We start from the raw sequence: 24,216 nt of genomic DNA on the forward strand, positions 1-24,216 counted from the left end.
TTGGTAGGCAGTTGTAGTAGAACCAAGATGCCTACTAGAAGGTAGATTATAGCAATGATGAAGGACACCATGAGTATCCCAATCTGCTACACATCTCCGAAACATCCTATCAGAACACTTACGATACAAGTGAGGGTCATCCCAAAAGTACCGCTTGGCATCATGGTAGAACTTCTTGCGTTGTTGGTAAGTCAAATCTGGAGGATGTGAACCACCTACACAAAAATTAGCATAGTCAGCATACCATGGAGATAGAGTAGAAACAGAGAATAAATGATCATCGGGGAAAAAGTCATTTATAGGGCTATCTGAAGTAGACTGAAATCTCAATTGAGAAAGGTGATCCGCAACAACGTTCTCGGCACCCTTTTTATCTCGAATCTCTAAATCGAACTCTTGAAGGAGAAAAATCCATCGAATGAGCCTCGGTTTAGCCTCTTTCTTTGCTAGGAGATACTTTAGAGCGGCATGGTCAGTGTGGACAATTACTTTCGAACCAATGAGGTAAATTCGAAACTTGTCAAGAGCATACACAATAGCTAGGAGCTCTTTCTCAGTGGTGGCATAATTCATCTGAGCCTCATCCAAGGTTTTACTAGCACAGTAAATGGCATGCAAAACCTTGTTCTTTCGTTGTCCAAGCACGGCTCCCACAGCATAGTCACTCGTATCACACATGATCTCAAATGGAAAATCCCAATCCGGAGGTTGTATGATAGGAGCAGTTATCAATGCCTCCTTAATCCTGTTAAAAGACTCCATACAAGCATCAGTAAACTCAAATGTGGCATCCTTAAGCAATAATTGAGTGAGGGGTTTCACTATTTTCGAAAAATCTTTTATAAATCGGCGATAAAACCCTGCATGACCAAGAAAACTTCTCACTCCCTTGACATTCACGGGAGGGGGAAGTTTCTCAGTCACCTCAACTTTTGCTTTGTCAACTTGGATTCCACGGTCAGAAATAAGATGACCAAGCACCACTCCTTCATTGACCATGAAGTGGCACTTTTCCCAATTCAAGACCAAATTGACATCTGTACAACGTTTAAGCACCTTAGAAAGATTATGCAAGCACATATCAAAGTCAGAACCATAAACACTGAAATCATCCATAAATACCTCCATGATGTTCTCAATGAAATAAGAGAAAATGGCCATCATACACCTTTGAAACGTCGCAGGGGCGTTACACAACCCAAATGGCATTCTGCGATAAGCAAATGTAGGGGCATGTGAACGTTGTCTTCTCTTGATCTTCTGGATGAATGGGAATCTGAAAGAAACCTGAATATCCATCCAAATAACAGAAAAAACTATGTTTTGCTAATCTTTCAAGCATTTGATCAATAAAAGGTAAGGGAAGTGATCTTTCAAGGTGGTTGTATTCAACCTGCGATAATCGATACACATACGCCAAACTGTGACAACACGAGTAGGAATTAGTTCATTCTTATCATTTTTAACAACAGTTGTCCCCCCTTTCTTAGGAACGACTTGTACCGGGCTCACCCACTTAGAATCTGAGATGGGGTAGATGATGCCCGCGTCAAGAAGTTTCATTACCTCTTTCTTCATCACCTCTTGCATATTAGGATTCAATCGACGTTGTGGTTGGATGCAAGGGCGATGATTCTCTTCCAAATTGATTCTATGCATACAAAAATTAGGACTTATACTTGTAAGATCGTCAATGCTATACCCGATTGCCTTTTTATGCATGCGAAGCACAGTCAAAAGCTTAGAAACTTGGCTATCATCGAGTTTAGCACTAACAATTACAGGGCATTCCTCATTATCATCAAGAAATGCATATTTAAGATGAGAAGGCAAAGGTTTTAACTCTACCTTTTTTACTTGTGACTTAGAAGTAGAACAAATAGTTTCCATTACCTCAAACCCCTTAGTGTTAGTGGCATCCAAGTCACGAATCAAGGAGTCAATCTCTACATCTCCTTCTCCTTTAGAGACCTCCAGGGTGAGAACAGCTTCTAATGGATCATTAGCTAACTCACGAGGCGTATCATCTCTCACAATCTCATCAAGCACATCAATCCTGCAACAAGTATTCTCAAGCATAGGCGACTTCATCGCATTGGTTAGATTAAAAGTCACTGTATCATCACCAACAGACAAAGTAAGGGACCCAGACTTGACATCAATAACAGCACCTGCAGTACACAAGAAAGTTCTACCTAAAATGATCGGGATATTACTATCCTCCTCCATATCCAAAACTACAAAGTCAACAAGAATGAAAAATTTCCCAACCCGAACGGGGACATCCTCCAAAACACCTAAAGGGTATTTTATAGAACGATCCGCCATTTGCAAAGTGATCTGTGTGCATTTTAAAGCTCCCATATTCAACCTGTTACAAACAGAAAGAGGCATAACAGACACACTAGCACCTAAGTCACATAAAGCTTTATCAATGAATAATGCACCTACATGACATGGGATGGAAAAACTACCAGGGTCCTTAAGCTTAGGTGGGGATTTATTTTGCAATATAGCACTACACTCGGCAGTTAGAGCAATTGTTTCTACACCACCAAAGTCTTTCTTCTTAGTAATCATTTCCTTTAAAAACTTTGCATACATTGGAACTTGAGAGACCAAATCAGTAAAAGGAACAGTTACCTCAAGGTTCTTGACCATAGTCAAGAACTTACCAAATTGTTGATCTACCTTGTTCTTTTGCATCCGATGTGGGAATGGTAGCTTTGGCTCGATCGATGGAGGCTCGGAACCTTTCTTTTTCTCTTTCTCAACCTCACTTGTTTTAGCCTTCCCATCCTTCGAGGTGGAAACATCATCCAAGGCCTTCTCTACAACCTCACTCTTTTCCTTCTCAAGATTTGTATCATCAATAGGCATTTGGGGTCCTTCATAGCTAACACCACTACGAGTAGTGATAGCATTGGCGGTCTCCTTAGGGATAGGCTGTCCTGGTAAGTGGCCAGGTTGCCTTTGGATATTGGTACCTGCGACTTGCGCGATTTGGTTCTCCAAATGCTTTGTCGTATTTTTCAACTCCTTGATGCTATCTTCAGTGTTTTGCTTCATGGATGTCATCATTCTCATGAGGTCAGACATAGTAGGCTCTTGAGTGCTAGCATTTCCATGAGTAGGTTGTTGAGGTGGTCTATTGAAACCCGGAGGAGGATGATGAGACGCCCCTTGTTGATGTTGTGGAGGCCTTACAACATATTGTTGAGGTTGATGGTTCTGAGGCTGTGACCACTTTTGCTGAGGTTGTGCCCATTGTTGCTGAGGTTGAGGATTTTGAACATTATTGCTTTTGTATGAAAGGTAGGGATGATTCCTCCAACCTGGATTAAATGTGTAAGAATATGGATCATTTGGTTGCCTTTGTTGAAAGGCATTCACCTGCTCCATCTGATTGGTGTCTTGAGAATTCTGAGCACATTGATATCCAAAATGACCCTGTATACCACACAATTCACAAAAAAAATTAGTTTGCGAAGGTTGAGAAGACATAGCATTAACAGATAAAAGAGAAGATTCTTGAGCGGCCTGCAATGCTTCAATCTTTGCAGTTAATTGAGCCATTTGAGATGTCATGAGTGAATAGGCTTCAACTTCCATCTTCCCTTTCTTTGGTCGCGTTCTTGGAGATGAGAAGTGGTTGGCTGCAAGATTTACAAGAAAATCATACCCTTCCTCGATTGTCTTGTCAAGGAAAACACCACCTGCGGCAGAATCAACAATACATTTAGTATCGGGTTCTAGTCCGTTATAGAAAATACGAACAAGATTCCACTTCTCAAAATTGTGATGCGGGCATGATCGTTGAAGATCTAAGAATCTATCCCATGCTTCCCTAAGAGATTCCCCCGACTCTTGAGAAAATGTTGATATTTGATGTTGAATCTTTTAAGTTTTTTCAGGGGGAAAATATTCTTTGAGGAATGCTTGAGAAATCTTGCTCCACTCCGTCTCCTCGACAGTGTTCAACCACTTTTGAGCTCTATCGCGAAGGGAAAATCCGAACAACATCACCTTCAATTGATCTTGAGTGACTCCTTTGTGATGAACAGTGGAGCATAATTGTTGAAATCGCTGCAAGTGATTAATCGGCTCGCCAGTAGGATGGCCACTAAATTGATTTTGTTGGACCATACAGAGCAATGCGGGTTTGATTTCGAAGTTTTCTGCACTGATTGCTGGCATTTTAAGACCCGTTGGAATGCCATCTTGGGATGGTACTCCGTAAGAATTAAGAGACCTATTATCAGTCATCTCTTTGTGTGTGTCAGACTGTGTTGTAGAGCTCTTCTGTGAGTGGGTCTTTTTCTGCTTCCCTTTCCCTTGTTTTTTGAGTTGCCTAAGGGTCTTGTTCAAGTCCGGATCCGTAGGGATCAAATCACCTGTTCGTTTTGACCTGGGCATAAACAAAAATAAAAGAAAGCAATGAGAATGTCCCAATTGAAACTAGAAGTTCCAATGGGACAATAAAAAAAGTTAAAACAATCAAACTAAAACTAATAGAATTTAGTCGTCTCCCCGGCAATGGTGCCAAAAACTTGATGAATAAAAAGTTATACCGCAAGTGCACGGTGTCTGTTGTTAGCAGAGATTTAGCAAATACGGGTCGAATCCCACAGGGAGACAGGTTCTATTAGTTTTTGCCCAATTATATGAACTATTTCTATAAACGAATAATGATTCGATGATTAATTAACTAAAGAATGACAATAATAAAAATAAGGTTGTTCTCAGACAAATTAAAGTCTAGGGCATACGTTCGGTCCACCATGCTTATACGAATCCAAGAAATGCAAACAATCCATTAATAAACAAACTAGGTCGAATAATTAAAGCACTTGTTAATCCTACGGTCGGGAATTAACGCTTACGAATTAACATATGTAGATCGGTCCCTAACATAATCAAATTCGCCAATTGTAATTAAGCCTCTAAAAATATGATCTTTCAATTCTAATTTTTATTAGCTAAATAATTAACTCATGATATTGGCCAATTACATGAATTAAACAATAAAACACAAATCAATTGGAATTATTCAAACCCTAATTCATAAATTTATAAATAAATAAGCACAAATAATCATGGTATAAACATGGCTTCCCTCACTTAACCCTAGAAAACGACTACTCACTCATAATTGAGATAAACAAAACAAAAGAGATAAATAAACTTGAATTCATAATTAATAAAATAAATAAAGAACGAAAAGAATAATTGAAATACCTCGATGATTAAATTAATGAAGAATGAAAAGCTAGGGTTCAACAATGGAGAGAAAGAAAACTAAGAAGCGTTTAATCTAGAAAAATAAAGCATAAGAGGCAAAATAAAATCCTCTCCAGTATTTATATTTTTACCTCAACCTAAATAAAATAAATAAATAAATACATAAACTATTATGCTATTGGATGAAAATTGATGACGTGGCACGATACTCGACTTGATAACGTCAAATGACCAAGAAGCGCTGGAGCAGCAACGAGCTATAGCTCGTTCATTGAGTGAGCTCTCGCTCACTAATGTCGTAAAAGATAGCAGAACCGAGCTATAGCTCTCTAATCAGCGAGCTATCGCTCCCTCGTCAAATGTAGCTACTGCCTTGGAGAGCTAGCTGGCGAGCTATAGCTCGGATAGGACTTGCATATGGCAGTGATGAGCTAATAGGCGAGCTAGGTGGCGAGCGATAGCTCGCAGCTTCCTTAGCTTGCGGCCTTACTGAGCTAGTACTCGATCTATAGCTCGATATAAGAATGCTTAGCAACTCGAACTGTCAATTCATCAATGGCCTAAAACGATCTCCAACTTGCAATAGGGACTACGAAACAACTCTGATTTGCTTCAAAGAATCTACATTCATATATAAGCACAAGGTTAAAGAATCATCGGCCTCAAATCAACATCCCTCCATCCAACGACTATTCGAAAGATGCTGAATTCTTCCGAGAGCGTCCAAATAGCTATGAGAGCTACCTGAAACATTAAGAAAACACAAACGGAGCATAATACAGCACGATAGTGATAACCTATACATAATTGACTCTAAAACTAACGACTAAGAGACTAAGAAGAACTAAAACACAATTAAAAATGTGCCCAACAATCCTATACAGATATGATTTATCAAAAGGACAAGAATATAAACAAGATTCGCCTTTGGCTTAAGTGATCAACCAACAATTATTTAATTCAATTCTAATCTTTATTTAACACAAGATACTATGTGGAATTGATTAATTAATTATTTTAAAGGTGATCAAACAACACTAATTAATTAATAAAGTCCTTTTAAACAAGAAAATAAAGGTGATTTAACTAAGTGCTCGGGAATTTACTACTTCTCTTTGCTAGATCTCCGTTTAGAACAATTATGGACTCCTTCTTGTTGGGGAACCTCCACCGTAGTAACAAAGTATCGAAAGGGTGAGTGTTTAGGACAAGAGGGCTAGGTTGCACAGGTTCACAAGTTATTTTGCCAGAGTTTTAGGTTAATTTCTGTCCTATTGAAGCCTTGGTTTATGCTTGTATTTATAGTGAATGATTATGTTTAGGGTTTCGATCATTCTTCCGCAGCAGGTGTCGCGCGCGACATCCCAACGCAAGTTATAGAGTTGCGCTGCTATGTGCAGCTCAAATAATTGTCTTGCGCGCGGCTTTATGGTAAGATTCGATTTTATATTTTCCGTATTATTCCGAATAATTCTGAATCTTTCGCAGCGCGCGACACCCAACGCAACTTTGTGAGATGCGCGCGGCTTTTTCTGCGGTAGCACTATGTTTTAACCTAGGCGCTCCTAAATCCGTCATTATTAGGGTTTAAGCACGGGCTTAAGCCTAATTATGATCGAGTTTAGTTAATTAGACCTCTGTTTTGGATTTTTTCTTTAGCTCGAGCTAGTCTTTTGTGTTTTGTGGCTTAACCAACACGAAGATGATTTTATTTATCGTCATTGCACTTCCTGTCGGGACAGGAGGCAAAAGTAGATGTCTACAGTTAACCCCCACTTTGATCGAGTCTAGAATAGACGATGATCAAAGTAGTCAAGGAAATAAATCCGAGATTCATCATTCTGCGAAGTTCTCTAAGGATAGAGAATATTTCAGTAATGTTTAAGGATGTCGAAACAATACTTGGTTCGCTAAGTGTTTGAAACAAGTAGCTATTAAGGCTAGAAAATGTCCTTCCTAGTCTTAACGCGCTAAAGAATCTAGATTGATCCTTTGCAATGGTAGAACGCTTATACAAGTAAAAGTATTCTGGGTGATGTTATGTCATGAGAAGAGATCGGTTTTAAAAGGATAAAAGAGGAGGACTTCATCTCAATCGTGTCATTGTTTGTCTAAAGTCCCTTGATATGTCATTGAAACTTTCGCCTGACTTTAACAAAGTAACAGATGAAAAAGGGGTTTTCGGTATTCGAGCCAAAATGGTCCGGTAGTCGAGTCGGGTCCGGTAATCGAGCCGGAAGTCCACAAGAGAGAAATACATGTCTCAGGAATGGAGGAATATATCCAAATTCAGTGAGAGGGAGGAAAGTCAGCAACTCTCTCATCAGTTTTTTCCACAAGAGGAGTACACGTGTCTCAGGACTGGGGGCACGTGACTACATGGGCGCGACATCGTCTCGTCGCTTGTTTATACAGGGGGTGGATTCGACACCCTAACTGTCCGGTAAGTTAGTAAACGCACTAGTTACCGTATCCATTCACGAAGTGCCTGTTCCAGAAGGTTCGGCGTGCCTGTCGACTCGTTGAGCTAACGCCTATAGTAATTATCTACCTTTAAGTCCGGAGAGGTAGATCTCGCAAAGCTCGGGCTGAGTGAAATTTTACGCAACATCTACGTCGTACAATTTTGCGCCGTACGATACGCCATTTGCACTTTTACGCTGCATGAAAAAGCCTTCCTTTTTGCTTCGAACGTGAAAAAAGAAGAAAACTCAGACATTTGTAACGTCAGTACAGTAAAATGACAAACCTGTCTATGGGTGCTTTTACGTAAAGCACCACCACGGAACGTCTTAAGGCACTTTTACGAATAACGATCAAAACGTATGCTTGGGGAAGGCACAAAGCACGGTGTGCAAGCAATATAATGGAAAAAACTAACAAAGATGGAAATAAACTACCGAATGCAAAGCAATTTAAAAGATTTTGATAATTTGCGCGCCATTACGTCTAATGAAGAACAAAACCCGTTGAAAAATGATCAAACAGATCAAAATCAAGATTCCGGTCATTTTAGTGTCTAGTATCCGCGCGCAACTCAAAGGGTTGTGCTGGCCAGGCGCGCGCATTGTTCTGAGTTGCGCTGGTATGTCACGCGCAACTAATTCAGTTGCGCACAACATTTAATTTAGCAAAAAGAAATCGCTGAACGCGATTTTCATTTTGCATTCTCTCGCCTCCCTTTTCGCCATTTTCAGACCTTTCTATCTCTAGAAAGCTTGTTTTCTTGCGATTTTCAAATCTAAGGGAAGTAAATCACGCTCTTAATTCATATTTGCCATAATTCATTCATTCTTTGCTGAATTTGGGCGATTTTCAAACCGTTTAACCCCAAATTTTGAATTTGGGGTTTTTTTATTTGACTTGTTTTCATGAATTTGTTTGTTTGTCATTGTGACATGTTTAAGCAACATATTGCAACAAATGTCATGTGAAGTGATAAAGTATTGATCCTATATGAGCATGTCAAGCATATATGGGTTTTTTTTGTTCTAATTTTGACTTTGTGCTTGAACTTTATTTCTCTTTTGTTATGCTCACATAGACTATACTTGTTAATTTTAATGTAAATTGAAGTGTTTAGAACAACAATTATGCATTAAAATTATAAATGAAATTTTGAACTTTTATAATAGCATGAATTTGTTCTTGCGACTCATGTTTATTTTTTCATGCGTAAGTTTCAAAATTGGTTTTATCAATGATAAAAATAACCGACGGTTATTATTATTCACTTATAAAACTGTGATCTCAAGATTTGCACAAAACTAATTAGTTTAGGGAATTCTTGAAGACATCACCGAACTAGAGTAGTTTGGCTATACTTCGGGCTTTTGAGCCCCCATTTTATATTATCGAATATTATAGCCCCCAATGTTGGGTGACTTCGATGACTTTTTTGTTTTTAATAATTAGACCCTTTCATGTTGCTTGAAATGGGTCTAGAAATCATGTATTTTGTCTTATTATGATAACAACTAGGATCTTGGAAACGATTAAACTAGTGTGTTTAAATCGTTTTTTGCCATTAAAAGAAATTTTCTAAGTCTAGTAATATTTGTTATTCATTAGAACAAGTAAGAGGAAAAATAAAATGTTGTTGAATTTTTTTTTGTCTATTCTTGCTACTTTTGAATTCTTTCTTTTGAGTTCAAATTTATTCACTGTTTTGAAGCTCAAAAAAAAGTAGATGTTATCCTCCTTGCGAAATTCCAATGTGTGCAACAATGGAGAATAACTTGAAATGAAGACTCTCTAGTTTAGAATTTAAGAGTATTTTGTTTACATTCTAACTCATGAAATAATGTGTCTCGATACAATTTTCATGATGAATGATTGAGTACTAAACTTTCGTAGGAGCAAGTATGTTTTATGCATAATGATTTTGTTTCTTTTGCTCTATACTAGTCATACTCTCTAATCTCTAGAGTAAAGTGAAGTATTGGAACAACAATTATGCACTAAGATTTGTTTCTGAAGTTGAACTTGAAAATGGCTTGAGTATGTAACATGTTTAATGGCCAAGTTTAGTTGCAAACTTAGTTTTCAAAGGAACAACATGATTATTAAATCATTGTGATACGTTTGATAATTGTAAGGCTCAAATCTACGTAATCCCTTTGAAGTTTTGGCGATTCTCAAAAGTAGCTCGAATGGCATGAATATCTCAATTTGTTTATTTGTTGGTATTGGAGCCCCCATGTGCCGGGTTATGTGCATTCTTGCTATTTAACAAGTCTTGGAGCCCCCATTCTGGGGTAGTTCTAATAACTTGCTATTGTTTAAGCCATCTATATAATTATTATATTGGGATGGACCTATGTACATATCCTATTTTTGTTTTTTGAGATATTTAGGATAATGACATGGCTTTTGCATTTTAGTTAAATTCATGTTCAAAAAAGCAAGTTAGTTCTTTGCTTTTTTACAAAAAAAAAAAAAAAAAACAATTGTGTTCAAGGTTTAGTAATCTTACCTAATGTCTAGACCTTTGTAAAGATCATTGCGGTGATTTTATTCTCAAAGTTGATTTAGAATATCAAATATTTTCTTTGTTGTTATGAATCTTTGATTTTGGTCTTGTAGGTGGTTCATTTACTATCCTTTAGCCAATATTCGTGGGAGAACTAAGCGAGAACAAGTTTGAATAAAAAAGAAGTCAAATCTTAATTCATTCCTTTTGGAAATATTTATGTGTATACATGTATTATCCAAATGGTTATGGAGAATCTGAAAATTTATTTATTTAAGAAAACAAAGTTTCAGAAAGGAAATTTTGAATACTATTTTTATTAGAAACATGTTGTTTCGAACTAGAATTCAAAATTTAAAAAGGGTCCAATGAAAGTTTGTTTTGAAAAGCAACTTTTTCTAGTAGGCAAAATACATAATCATATTATTTTCAAAACTAGACCCAAAATGGAAAATAAAGTCTAGCTCGTAATTGAGTGTGACTTTTTTGTCCAAGATTAATGAAGGTAAGTTGTAATTTGCAACTTATTTCAACAAAGATATGAAAATGTGAGCAAAATTTTGTATATCTAATTTTGTCATCTCTCCCTTTTTAGTGTTTGTCGTCATTGTCATACTTTGATAATTGAAAGTGAAGTTCTTCCAATTAAAAAGTGTCGTAGTTTGAAAATGAATATTTACCAAACTTATGTTTGATGGAGTGTTAGAATAATTTATAAACTCATTCGAATCACTTTCCAGAATATGGTCTCTTTTCAAAATGAAAGTTGAGGTGAGACCTATATTTTTGTAGCCCCCAAGTGTAACCTTAGGTGGCTTTTGCAATTCATGTATACACATGCTAGGGGATAATTCTCATGTTTATTTGAAGCACCAAGGTTTGTATTTTTAATTTGTGGAATATTGCATATATATGTTTATCATGAATTGTTTGATCAAGTAACATAATTAATTATCATGGTCAAATAATAGGAAGTGGTATTCATCCCTTTGTCATTTAAAGTTATTAAGATGGTTCGTAATAAGCTTTGCATGACATTAATTTTGTAGCATAAAAAGCGTGTTCAAATATGTAAATAGAGAGAAGTGAGGATGCCCTGGCTTTTTAGCCCCCAGTTTGAAGCAAAGAGCGAAAAATTATACTATTTTTTTTTTAGTATTTTAGTTGCCAAATGGGAGGAATCATCCCGACTTACCCCCCAAAAAAGAAATGAACAAAAAAAACGGATTTGTATAAAAAGGAAGAGGAATTTAACTTTCCCATAGAAGCATAAAGAAAGAAAATTAGATATGTTTCAGAAAAGCATGGATTATTGACTTAATATTTGAATCATCGTGATGACTTGGCAGTGAGGTATACATTAATACGCGTGATAGCGATGACGATCATTTTTTCATGTAGAGATCATGTTCAATCAATGTTCTTCGCTTAGAGAAGATGAAGATATTCTACGCAGGCGGACATATAAGTGAGAAGACCAATTCTCAATAGTTGTAAAAGACATCTAGAGTTGACGTCGAGGCTGTCGATATATGTAATCAATTTATTGCATTAGCTTTTTCTCTTTCAAGGCAATGTATATAGAACTTGAATTACCTTGGTAATAAATAGCCCTATTATTAAAAGAAAATAAGATGATTGTTTTTTTTAGAGTGATAGTCATCTCATTTTTCTTGGCAAAAGATATGGAAAACATCAAATTTAATTTGATTCAAATGTTTTACTAAAATGGTGTCATCAAGACATTGGCTATCAAATCATCCAAATCATTTGATTTTTTTTATATGATTTTGTAATCATAACTCAGCACTTCACGCATTTTATATATGGGCATAACTATACAATAGTAGGTCCATATATGCAAAGGCCTAGGATTGGCCATATTTTCATGGAATGATGATTTTGGTACATGGTTATGGTCTACCTCAAGGAGGGCCTTCCAATGTTGTAACGTGGTTAGGCTTGGGGTTATGTAGAATGGACAGGCTCAAGTATACTCCCATAATCCCTTACTTTTAGTGCTTATTAAACTGAAACCTTTATGCTTTGTGTGGAAACATCCTACATTAGGTGCCTTTTCCTTGTCCTCTCTCTCTCTCTCTTTTTTTTCTCTCTCTCTCTCTTTTGTTTTTTTTGACAAGTTTTGTTTTTGGTTTAGAACGAATTTTTTTTCTTTATTCTTTTGCATTTGATCTTTCCTTTTGGGTTTAGACTAACTTTGTGTCCCCCTCTTATGTTTTGTTCCCCCAATTTCCTATTTTTATATTCGCACCATTCCCATCCCAAGGTATGGAATAATGTAGGTTGAATAACTAAGGCTCAATTGACGAGACTCAAAAGGGCTGCCAAAAAGATGGAATTTTTCTAAGGTTAAGAACATAGGATTATATTTATGGAGTTTCAAGTTGCCTCCTGTGTTGGTGAAATCATCATATCCTTTCTCTGTGGGCCTAAGATGGGCCCCTTTTCATTCATTACATCTTGTAAGCCAAAGCTCATCAAGATTCTTAAAGTGTTAAGTATGTATGCCTTTTGATATTGCCTGTTTATATGTTTACATTTTATTTCATTCAAGTCAATAACAATAAAGAGATTGAAATGTGAACATGATAGACGTACTTGAAAATATATTTTGTATTCATTAATTAATGAGAGTACAAAATAAGTAGATTCGACAGCATGAATCCCTTAGTCTATCATAAAACAAAGTAAAGAAACAAAACAAGACCTAGGGTGCTACATCTTGAATTGTTGACAACTTCTTGAGATTGCGTCTTCGAGCTTTGTCCGTTTCCGACGTAGGTGAAATCCTCTCTAAAAATCAAGTCCATCTATATGATTCATGGTTTCATTTATCAAGTCCCTTTCAATTAATATTCCCACAGTATAGACGTTTTGAAATGTGTCTAAACCAAGATATTGTAAATGGCACTTGTATGGTGGAGACATATTGTCTATGAACTTTGGGACAAGTTCATGATCCAGAGGTCTTTGTGGAATAAGAGCAACCTTTGATCGCCACCTAGAAAAGAAGTCAATGAAGCCTTCTTCTTCCCCTTGCTTAAGCAATTTGAGATCGCGCAAGGTAGTTGTGAGATCGATGTTATCTCCATATTGGGTTAAAAACGCTTTTACAACGTCACTCCAAGTGAAAGTTTGTTTTCCATCGAGGTTATAAAACCATGATCTAGCATTTGGGTCCAATGAAAGAGGAAAATTAAATGCATATAGGCTTGGCTCAACCCCTTTCAATGCCATAATTCCAATAAAGCTCATTAAGTGAGCTCTAGGATTGTCTGTAACCTTAAAGGTTGGCAAATCCGTAGTCAAGAACTTTTCTGGGAGAGTCTTGCCACTAGGTTGTGGTGTAAGCTGATAATTGAAGTACTTATTTCCTGAGATAGCTCGAAGGAAAAGTTTCTCCAAGGCCTCTACTCTTTCGGCTCTTGCTTTTTCTTGCAGAATGTTTTCTTTTTCTTTTTCTACTTTTATTTTAGCCTTTTCTGCTTTTTTATGAGCCTTCATCTGGGCTTCTTCTTCTCGTAGGGCCTTTAGGTTTTGGAGTTCCTCTCTAATTTTCTCCAATGCTGCTTTGTCACCCATGATTGGACTAGTATGCGAATGTGAAAGATGATCTAGTAATGTGTATCACGAGAAATTGAGCGCGTTCACTTAAACCTTTTCTGCAAAGCATTCAAACAAAGAACCAAAGTCAAAATGATTGTTTTATTTCTTTTTTTTTAATCCTTGTAATACGAATTCACTTTAAGCAAGTTTGTTGATGAAGAATGTCAAAAAATTTACGAACAATCATTAATGGAATGTCATGATTTGTGTTGACTGCAACAAGGTAATCATCTAAGGATTTTACTTTAAATGAATTGTTTTCGAAAAAGGTAGAAGAGAAAGTCAAGAAAGTTTGATTGAAAATGCTCATCAAATTTTAGGAATATTAATCAACCCGAACATACTCCTTAAAATGATAAAATATACTATAGTATTCGTTGATCATTTAGATTACAATAGAGATCAATATCGTTTTTTTTTTTTAATTATGATTCTCATATTGCTTATCTTTAAAGGATAATATTTTACTATTTGCTTAAAAAGAATGATGGCCTCCGAATGTAAAATCCAAGAAATAATTAAATCATTTTCTCGGTTTTATCATTCATTATTTTCTCTTTTTTTTTAGAATAATATTTTTTTTTTGTATCATACTCTTTTTTTTTAGGAAAAATTGCTCCCATTAATCTGAACTTTGCCTCGTTCGCCCAAATTAATCCCAACTTTCGTTTATTATCTATCACTCCTAACTTTAGGGGGTATTAATTTATAATGCACCCAATTGATCATCCAACCTGATGTAGCAGGTTACCTAGACATGTGTCAACATGTGATAGGTCCAAAAAAAAAATTTTTAAAAAAAAGAAAAGAAAAATAAAAACAAAAATTCAAAAAAAAAACTACCAAACCCAGCTGTTTAGGCAAATCTCAGCTAAGACATCTAAGAATTTGCTAGGTTTTGAGGGGTAATAATAAGCATTCCACCAATAATATATAAAGTAAATAAGAACGGTAATAAAGCAATAAATAATCAATAAGTAAGTAGTAAATATTCAATAAGATCAAGAAGATGAATTTAGAGATACAATACTGAGTAAGGACAAGCCTCCTTGTTCAGTAGGGACGCAGTTTTGTAGATAAAAGTAGAGCAAATTGTTTATATTGAATTATATGTGAGCGTACATGAGTGTTATAATGCCTAATTCTTCTTATTTATACCTAGGAATCCCTAGGGTTTACATAGATATTCAGAATATATTTGCAATGTAGAAGATCCTCTTGATTTATTTTGTTCCCTGTTCTGTAGGTGTATCTTTGGCAAGTATCTTCTTGATTGATACTCTTGATGCTGCTTTCCTTGTTTACTCCAATCAAGCCGTTCTTGCTTATTTTGCTGAATCCTTGATCTTAGATTGGTGCCCTAAGCATACTGGATCGTATGTTAATACGGGCCCAACAATTGCCCCTAATTTTTATTTTCAAGTATTGGAAGTGAAATTACCTAAAGAAGTCGTTATAAGGATTTTTGAATTATTTCAACTGTTAACAAAAATACGGAACGTGGTGGCAGTTTTAAGGCAATTTCCTCGGTAACCGTGGAAGGCGGTTTATTTCTTTCTTCAGTATTTATTAGGTGTGTTGGCTCTTGTTTAATCACTTTACTCTTTGCCCCAATTTCGATTTTCATCAGGTATTTTCTCTCTCTTCTCTGTTTTCTTTTTTTCTTCACTTCGTTGCTTTCTTTTTTGTTTTGTGATGGATGATCCTGTAAGAGTGGTGTTTGCTGGGGTGGATGAGGGTGTGAAGAAGCCGACTTTGGTCGCGCAAAAAGTCTTCCCTGCTAAAGATGTTTATCCTTCTACTATAACGAAGGAGGAAGTTCAGAATATCGTTGCTGTTGCTCGATTTCCTGATGGGGTTGTGGTGAAAATCCCGTCTTCTGGGGAGAGGGCTGACTGGACTTCCCCTGGTTGGGTGTGCTTCTTCGAGTACCCCTTTGTAATTGGGCATACTTTCCCTTTTTCTTCTCTTGTTCGTCAATTTCTATCTAAGGTTAGGGTTTCACCTTGTCAGTTATTGCCCCAAACTTGGAGGGTTTTGAGAATTTTGGATTTGCTGAGTGCGAAATTGGGTATAGAACTTGATGTGAGGGATTTATGTTATCCTTATACTATTAGGACTAGTGGTAAGGGTCGGGTTGGTCTTCGTTTGAAAGATGGTGTTGGTCCTTTAGTGACTGACTTGGAGAAGGCGTTTGACAAGAAGTGGTATCACCAGTTCTTCTTTGTGAGGATTGATTCGTTAGGTGATGATTGTGATTTTTTTATTGACACTGTTGAGGCTGAAGGTATTCTGTTTTCTTATTTTCCTGTGTTTTGCTTTCCTTCTTTGTTGATTCGGGCATATTTGCTTGATGGTTGGAGTGAGTAAATTGAAGCCGCGTTTTCAGTCTCCGTCCCTGATAGACAAGTTGTACGAGTTGAGTGCAGACGAGAGATCCTTCATCAGATTGACGCAGCCTGAAGCGGTTATTCAGATCAAGTCTTTAGACGATTCTGATTCTGAGCAGAAAGTTTCTCCAACTATGTCTCAAGGTTTGTTTTTCTTCCTTTCTGTTGGGCTTGTAATGTTTATTGTTGTGTCAATCCTTGTAGATGTATTCGGTTGCTGCAATTCTGTTTTGCCTTTGTTATAAGTTTTGTTGGTTTCCAGTTTGTGTGTCCTTTCTGAGTTGGTTATGTACCCTGCTGAGTATGCTGTCGTGTTATCTGTTGTATTCCTTTTTGAATCCTGCCATGTTCCTTGTAGATACTTCGAGGTCACTAAGGTCTCATGACCTTCTTAGCTCGTCCTCTCTCTTAGGTCGCCTTAAATCTCGTTCTTCTCCTCAAACTTCAGAGAGCGCACCTCTCAAGATGGTTGTTCCAAAGGGCGGTCCTCCTCTACCTCCACCTCGCACTAACCTCAAGAGGAAGCTGGAGATGCCTATTGATGTTGATGCTGCTGATTTCTCTTTTGATTCCCTGGCTCCACATGTGGATACTTTGCTGTTTCCGTCCTTCAAGGATCGTTAGTCCTCGCAGACTTTTGCTGACCTTTCTCAAGAGGCTGTTGTGCAGTCTTTCCAGGTATGGTATATTCCCAAAAAAATTTAAATAAAAATGACATTACTGAATTACGTTTCTCTTACTTGATTACGTACTTTGCAGAGCCTTCAATCTTGTCTGGGCGTACTGGGCAAAGTGTTAGAGTTTACTCGGGTGTATGAGGCTATGAAGAAGGAACGTGATGCCCTTTCTGACAAATACAAGGCTGCTACTGATGCTCTGAAGGCTGAACGGACTAAGCATAGGGAATGCATTGTTGAACGTGATGGGCTAAAGAGCACCTTGAAGGAGGCTGGGAACGAGGTTGTTGATGCTGCAGCGTATTACTTTGGGAAAGCTCGTCTTGAAATGATGGAGGAGTTTCAGCAAGGGAAGCATGAGGCTTGGGATTATGATGCTGATAAGGCCGCCTTTGAGAAGGCATTTCCTGAAGGGACTACTGCTCCTGGCTCATTGTTGCCGAGCTTTGCTGATGAGGAAGTGAACTCTCCCCATAACAATGAGGTCAAGGACGTCCTAGAGAGTACGAAGTTTGTTGCTGAGGAGGTGGTCCTTGCTGATAACATGGGCGAAAATTAGTTTCAATGGTGCTGCGCCACCTTAAATATTTTTAACTTTGAAGAATGTTTGTTTTTACTGCCTTAGTGCAGTTTAATATTTTATTTTGTTTTTATGCTGCATTGTTGTAGCTGGATGATTTGTCTATTTTGTTGCTTTTGCAACTAAGTAATTCTGCCTCTTTTGCTATGTTTAACTGTGTTTATATTTCTTACTGTATCGTTGTTGTATTACAGTCGTATTACAGTTGTATTACAGTTGTATTACAATTGTATTACAGTTGTAATATTGCTTACATGTATTTGCTTATTCTACGGGGACAGTTGGTTTGCCATCCTCATATTGGTTTGTTCCTTGTAGGGACGAATAAGCATTGCTCTGTAGTGTCTTGTTGTGCTTTTGCCTAGCAGTGTCGATGTTGTCCTTGCAAAACAGAATTGGGTGAGGGGTGGCCGTGAGTTTCCCCAAAGGCCCTCCGATGCCAAAGTCAGTACTCGTAGTGAAAATAAATTGAATTGACAAAGTGTAATTAAAGAGGAGTACCTTCCGTGCTGATTTTTGCTGTTGGAGATTTTTGTTTTTTTTTTTTTTTTTGTTTTTTTTTTTTTCTGTTTTTCTTCTTTTTTTTTTTGGTTTTTTGCTTGTTTTCCTGTTTTTTTTCGTTGTTTTTGTTTTTTTGTAAAAAGAAACGAAATTGAAATGATGACTACGTACCTTCGCTCTTCAAAAATGATAGAGCTTTAAATGTGCTGCATTTCAGCTTCTCTGTACCTCTTTTCCTTCCGCATTTCTAAGTCTGTATGCTCCATTACCTACTACCTTGATGATCTTGTAGGGTCCTTCCCAGTTGGGTGCTAATTTCCCTGCGTTTACCTCTCTGGTATTTTCGTACACCTTTCTAAGAACCCAATCTCCCAATTTGAAGACTCTTGCTCCGACGTTCTTGTTGAAGAAACTTGTTACTTCTTGCTGATATGCTGCCATTCTCATTTTCGCGTCTTCTCTTAATTCCTCCACTGTGTTTAGGTTGTAAATTAGTTCTGCTTGGTTCCTTTCTTCTGTCATTAACCCGTACCTTGCCGTGGGGACTTCTACCTCTGTTGGGATCACTGCTTCACACCCGTACACCAATGAGAATGGAGTGTGGCCTATAGCGCCTTTTGGAGTTGTTCAGTCTGCCCATAGTATGTTGGGCAATTCATCTGCCCATTTCCCTTTCGCTCCTTCTAGCCTTTTCTTCATGTTGCCTATAAGAACCTTGTTACTTGATTCTGCCTGTCCGTTTGCTTGTGGGTATCTAGGCGTAGATGTGATGAGAGAAATGTTCCATTCCTTGCAGAACTTCGTGGTCTTATTGCTGATGAATTGGGATCCATTATCTGTAATGATCTCTGTTGGTACTCCGAATCTACTTAGGATGTTTCTTTTTATAAACGAGATGACATGTTTATCCTTGATTTCCTTGTACGCTTCTGCTTCGATCTATTCTGAAAAGTAGTCTGTCATTGCTAAGAAGTATACTCTATGCCTTGATGACGGGGGTAGCTTCACTATATCCATTCCCCACTTCATGAATGGCCAAGGCGTCAGTGTTGGATGTAACTCTTCTGACGGTTTGTGTGTCAAAGGTTCATGTCTTTAGCATGCTAAGCATTTCTTAGCGAACTCTACAGCGTCCTTTCTAATGCTGGGCCAATAGTATCCCATTCTGAGTGCTCTGTTGGCTAAATTCCTTCCTCCTGAATGATTTCCGCATTCCCCGCTGTGTAGGGACTGTAAGACCTGTTGTGCTTCCTCTTTCTCTAAGCATCGTAAGAAGGGCCTGCTACAGACTTCTTGAAGAGTACGTTGCTGATTAGGCAATACTTGGAGGCTTTCAGAGCGAGTGCTTGGGCTGCTACTTTCCCTGTTGGTGTTGTCTTGTCCAAGAGGTATTCTTTTAGTGGTGTTGTCCAGCTGTCGTTTTCTTTCCATGTAGGACCTGCTTGAACTTCGCAGACGTTCATGGTTGATTCTTTCTCTATAGCGGGAGAGAGTATGTGCACTAGGGGGATAGCTCTAAATTCTTCTAGATTAATATTTGATCCCCAGTTTTCCAGGGCGTCTGCTTCAGTGTTCAAGTTTCTAGGTACCTGGTCTATCTTGAATTCCTTAAACTCCTTAATGAGTTTCTTTGTGACTTCTAGGTAGGCTATCATCCTGGTATCCTTTGCTGCATATCCTCCACTGATCTGATTTACCATGAGTAAGGAGTCTGAAATTACCTCTAGATGTTGTATCTTCATATCCCTTGCGACGGTTAACCCTATGATCAGTGCTTCGTATTCAGCCTCATTATTGGTGGCCTTGAAGTTGCATCTTATTGCCTGTGCTATCTTGTCTCCTTGGGGTGATGTCAGTACTACTCCTAGGCCTACACCGCGTATGTTTGCTGCGCCATCTGTATGGAGTATCCACTTCTGTGTAGCCTTTGGTTCTTGTAAAGCCAATACTTCTTTTTGTGCTTCTTCCTCAAGGGCTGGACTAAAGTCTGCTACGAAGTCTGCCAAAGCTTGTGATTTAATTGCAGTCCTAGGCTCGTATTGTATATCGTACCTGCTTAGATGTAAGGCCCATTTCTCCATCCTTCCTGACATTTCTGGCTTTCTCATGATAGCTTTGATGGGATAGTTGGTGCGAACTCGTATGGAATGGCTTTCAAAGTATGGACGTAGCTTTATTGAAGCAGTAACTAGTGCCAAAATAATTTTCTCTAAGGACGCGTACCTTGTTTCCGCGCTGAGTAGGGTCTTGCTTACGTAGTAGATTGGGAATTGTCCCTTGCCTTCTTCTCTTGTGAGGACTGCACTGATCGTCCCTTCAGAGACTGCGTGGTACAACTGGAGGGGATCTCCTTCCTTAGGTTTAGAGAGAATCAACGGGTTGGCCAAGTACTCTTTTAACTTCTGAAATGCTTCTTCGTGTTCTTGTTCCCACTTGAATTCCTTGTTTTTCTTCAGTACTTCGTAAAAGGCTTTGTTCTTGTTTGAAGATTTTGAAATGAACCTGTTCAGTGCTGCAATTTTCCCTGTTAGGCTCTGTACATCCTTCTTTGACTTTGGTCGTTCCAGATCTAGAATGGCTTTGACTTGGTCTGGGCTAGCTTCTATTCCTCTTTGTGTAACCATGTATCCTAGGAACATTCCTGACTGTACTCCAAATGTGCATTTTGTGGGATTCAACTTCATGTCGTACTGCTTCAGGTTGGCAAATGCTTCTCTAAGGTCTCTGACGTGATCTTCTTCCTTCTTGGATTTAACCACCATGTCGTCTATATAGACCTCTATTGTGTTCCCTATTTGTTCTTCAAACATCTTGTTCACCAACCTTTGATACGTCGCTCCTGCGTTCTTCAATCCGAAAGCCATTACCTTGTAGCAATATATTCCTTGACTAGTAATAAAAGCGGTTTTCTCGTGGTCATCCTTGTGCATGAGGATTTAATTGTAACCACTGTACGCATCCATGAAGGATAGAAGCTCGTGTCCTGCTGTGGCGTCTACCGTTGCATCAATATGAGGTAGGGGGAACGGATCTTTTGGGCATGCCTTGTTGATATCTGTGAAGTCTATGCAGATTCGCCATTTTCCGTTCTTCTTCCTGACTACCACTACATTAGCAAGCCATTATGGGTATTTTACTTCTCTGATCTTTCCAGTCTTCAATAGGTTTTGGATTTACTCAATGATAATCTTGTTCCTTTCTGGCGCAAATTTCCTTCTCTTTTGCTTTACTGGTGTATGCATTGGGTCTACATTCAGCTTGTGAGTAATTACGTCTGGAGAGATGCCTTTCATGTCTTCATGGGTCCAAGCGAATGCATCTTTTTCTTCTTCTAAGAAGTCATATATTTGTTGTCGGAGATCTGGCTTCAATTCTGATCCTATTCTGACCTTTTGATCTGGGTGCTTGGGGTTCAACTGGACTTTTGTGGCTTCTTGTTCTTCTGCTATGCTCAACTTCTCTTGGCCCAGTTGACCCTCTAATTGCTATGCTGAACTCTTTTGTGCAGATGTTTCTTTTAATGCGATCTTGTAACATTTCTTGGCCTCCTTAGGATCTCCTCTGATTTCTTGAATACCCCACCTGGCAGGGAACTTAATGACTTGATGGTACGTAGAGGGGAAGGCCTTCATCTCATGTATGCAGGGTCTGCCTAAGATCATATTGTATGAGGACAGAGTGTCGATCACTAGGAACTTGACTTGTAGGTTGACTCCTTTTGCATAGGTAGCTAATGTGATCTCCCCGCTTGTCTTCTTGGTTTCCCCACTGAATCCTACTAGCATCATTCACTTATTGGTGATGTTCTTTTCGTCTATGTTCATATGTTTCAGAGTATCAAGCATGATGATGTTTGTAGAGCTTCCATTGTCAACAAGGATTCGCTTGATCATGTAGTTTCCAACTGGGAGTGAAATCACTATACCGTCATGATGGCCTTCTACTGCATCGCTTTCTTCAAACATGATGGGAATGTCTATTTTGGATTTTTCCCTTCTGTCGGGTTGATCCTTATTGCTCTCCTTTGCGTGCAGTTTTGCTGCTGAGTATGTTAAACCGCATACTTCTGACCCTCCTGATATGAAACAAATGGTTTTGACAATTGGAGGCGGAGGTGGAGGACCTCCATGCTTTGATTCTCTTTCCTTCCCTGGAGCTTTAGATCTATCTGAAAGGAGTTCTTTGAGGTAACCTTTCTTTAGTAGGTAAGCAACCTCCTTTCTGAGCGCAACACACTCATCGGTTGTATGACCAATATATGAATGAAAATCACACCATCTGGATGGATCTTTCTTCTCTCTAGGCCTATCACTCTTTCTGGGCCATTGCACAGTATCTCCCATCTTATACCGGGTCCTAATTACTCCTGCAGGGTTAACATTGAAGCAATATTCATGTAATTTAGGTGGGAGCTCAGGATCTTCCCTCCAATCGGAGAATTCTTCTTCGACAGCATTGACTGATCCTTCATCAAAGGAGGAACGCTGATATGGCTTAAATCGATGATCTCTTCTGGGAAAGTTGTTGTTCCTTCTTGGCTGGCGATCTGGATCGGGAGTCTTTCTTGCATAGGTATCCTCCTCAAATCTAACTTGAGCCATAGCTTTGGCTTGCACATCTTCAAAGGTTGTACAAGGATATTTGGTCAACTCCTTGTAGAGCTCACTATGGTCTAGCAGTCCTCTTCTAAATGCTTCGATTGTTGTAGGAGCATCACACTTGTGTATCCCAATCTTTTCCCTGTTGAACCTGTTAAGATAGTCCCTCAAGGATTCACCATGTCTCTGCACAACACGGTACATATCTGAAGACTGCTTCTCGATTTTCCTGCTGCTAGCAAATTGGATCTTGAATAGGTTCACCATTCCTGCAAAAGATCGAATTGTCCCATTATCTAAATTAATGAACCAAGTTAGAGCTAGACCTGATAGTGTGGCTCCAAAGCCTTTGTACATGATAGCCTTCCTGATATCTCTAGGGATTGAGCTTGACATCATCTTCTGCTTGTAGAGGGACACATGCTCATCAGGGTCTGTTGTTCCATCATAAATAGTCATGTTGGGTGTGTTGAACCTCTTCGACACTTCTACCATGGCGATCTCTTATGAGAAAGGAGATTTTATATAGCCATCTGCTGCTTCTTCTTCCATGGGTTTTGGCATCCCAGGAATTTTAGCGATCTGTAGACACCTAAAAATGTCTCCCCAAAACCAAACCCGATGATGAACAACCTTTCACCGCCACTATTGGTCGGCTTCATATTTAATCCCGAGAGTGCTTAAAAAATCTTATTTTATTAAATTCATATTTTTAAATAGTCCATGGATTAGCCTTGATGTTTGGTAAAAGCATAGTTTTAATTTCAGCCCAAACTTATTATTTAATTTTAGCCCAAACCTTTTTTATTTTATTGTTTTATTATTTATTTTTGGCCCAAACCTTTTATTTATTTTTATTTAATTATTTTCTTATTTTAGCCCAAATAATAATAAGTCAGAAAAGGCCCGAAATTATCAATCGGCACTTAAAATGCCGAATGAAATTATGGTTAAAAATGTATTTAGACGGAAAATAGACTGGAAATTCCTGCACCACGGCAGACTGCCACTGTGTCACGGGAATCCTTCCCGTCTGACGTTGGGATTTCCCATGACACGGGAGGTCTGCCGTGACACGGGACATTCCGTGTCTTTTCCGCGTAAACCCTTAATGCGTTTTCTTTCCCGTTTTCTGAAAATTTCCCGCGTCATACCAATAATGTACCGTGTCACGGGAAAGTGTGTCGTCTGACGGTGGGACTTCCCGTGTCACGGTACAGTTTGCCGTGTCACGGGATACTTTTTTAGGGTTTTTATCATTTTAGGGTTCCGTGTGCTCCCTCAGCACATTTTCCATATAAATACCCCCTCATTTCTGATGTACGGGGCACCGAGTAATTCTCTAATTTTATTTTTCTCTCTTCTATGCTTTAGCCTAAACACTAGCCTACCCTTTTCACTTCAAAATTCCTTCTTCAAGTACTCAAAGGAGTCCATACTTTACTCGTGGTTCTATCCTTAAGCCAAGGCGTGAAAGGTAGAACTGTTTGAGGGTTTGGCCCCAAATCAACTCTACTTTATTTAATTTAATTTAATTATTGTTTTATTATTTCGTTAAAGTTACTAGCTCGTTTATTATTTTGTAGTTGCAAACAAACAGAATAAAAGTAAGGATCATGTTCCTTTTATT

General features: G+C 38.3%; 1 protein-coding gene and 1 non-coding gene across 2 annotated transcripts; one reads left to right on the forward strand and one right to left on the reverse strand.

The window, feature by feature from the left end:
• Window positions 1-3,793: 3,793 nt before the first annotated feature.
• On the forward strand, window positions 3,794-3,899 carry LOC145565720 (small nucleolar RNA R71). Its single transcript, XR_014095105.1, has one exon. It is a non-coding gene; the product is annotated as a small nucleolar RNA R71 (small nucleolar RNA).
• A 17,877-nt stretch (window positions 3,900-21,776) lies between these two features.
• Window positions 21,777-23,081, reverse strand: LOC145631260 (uncharacterized). Its single transcript, XM_081683350.1, has 2 exons — window positions 22,913-23,081; window positions 21,777-22,855 (listed from the first exon to the last, which is right to left on the reverse strand). Exons 1-2 carry the CDS (start codon window positions 23,079-23,081, stop codon window positions 21,777-21,779), a joined length of 1,248 nt encoding a protein of 415 aa, XP_081539476.1.
• Between the last annotated feature and the right edge of the window lie 1,135 nt (window positions 23,082-24,216).

This window comes from Chenopodium album, chromosome 1 (assembly GCF_948465745.1).
Source record: "Chenopodium album chromosome 1, dcCheAlbu1.1, whole genome shotgun sequence".
NCBI lineage: Eukaryota > Viridiplantae > Streptophyta > Magnoliopsida > Caryophyllales > Amaranthaceae > Chenopodium > Chenopodium album.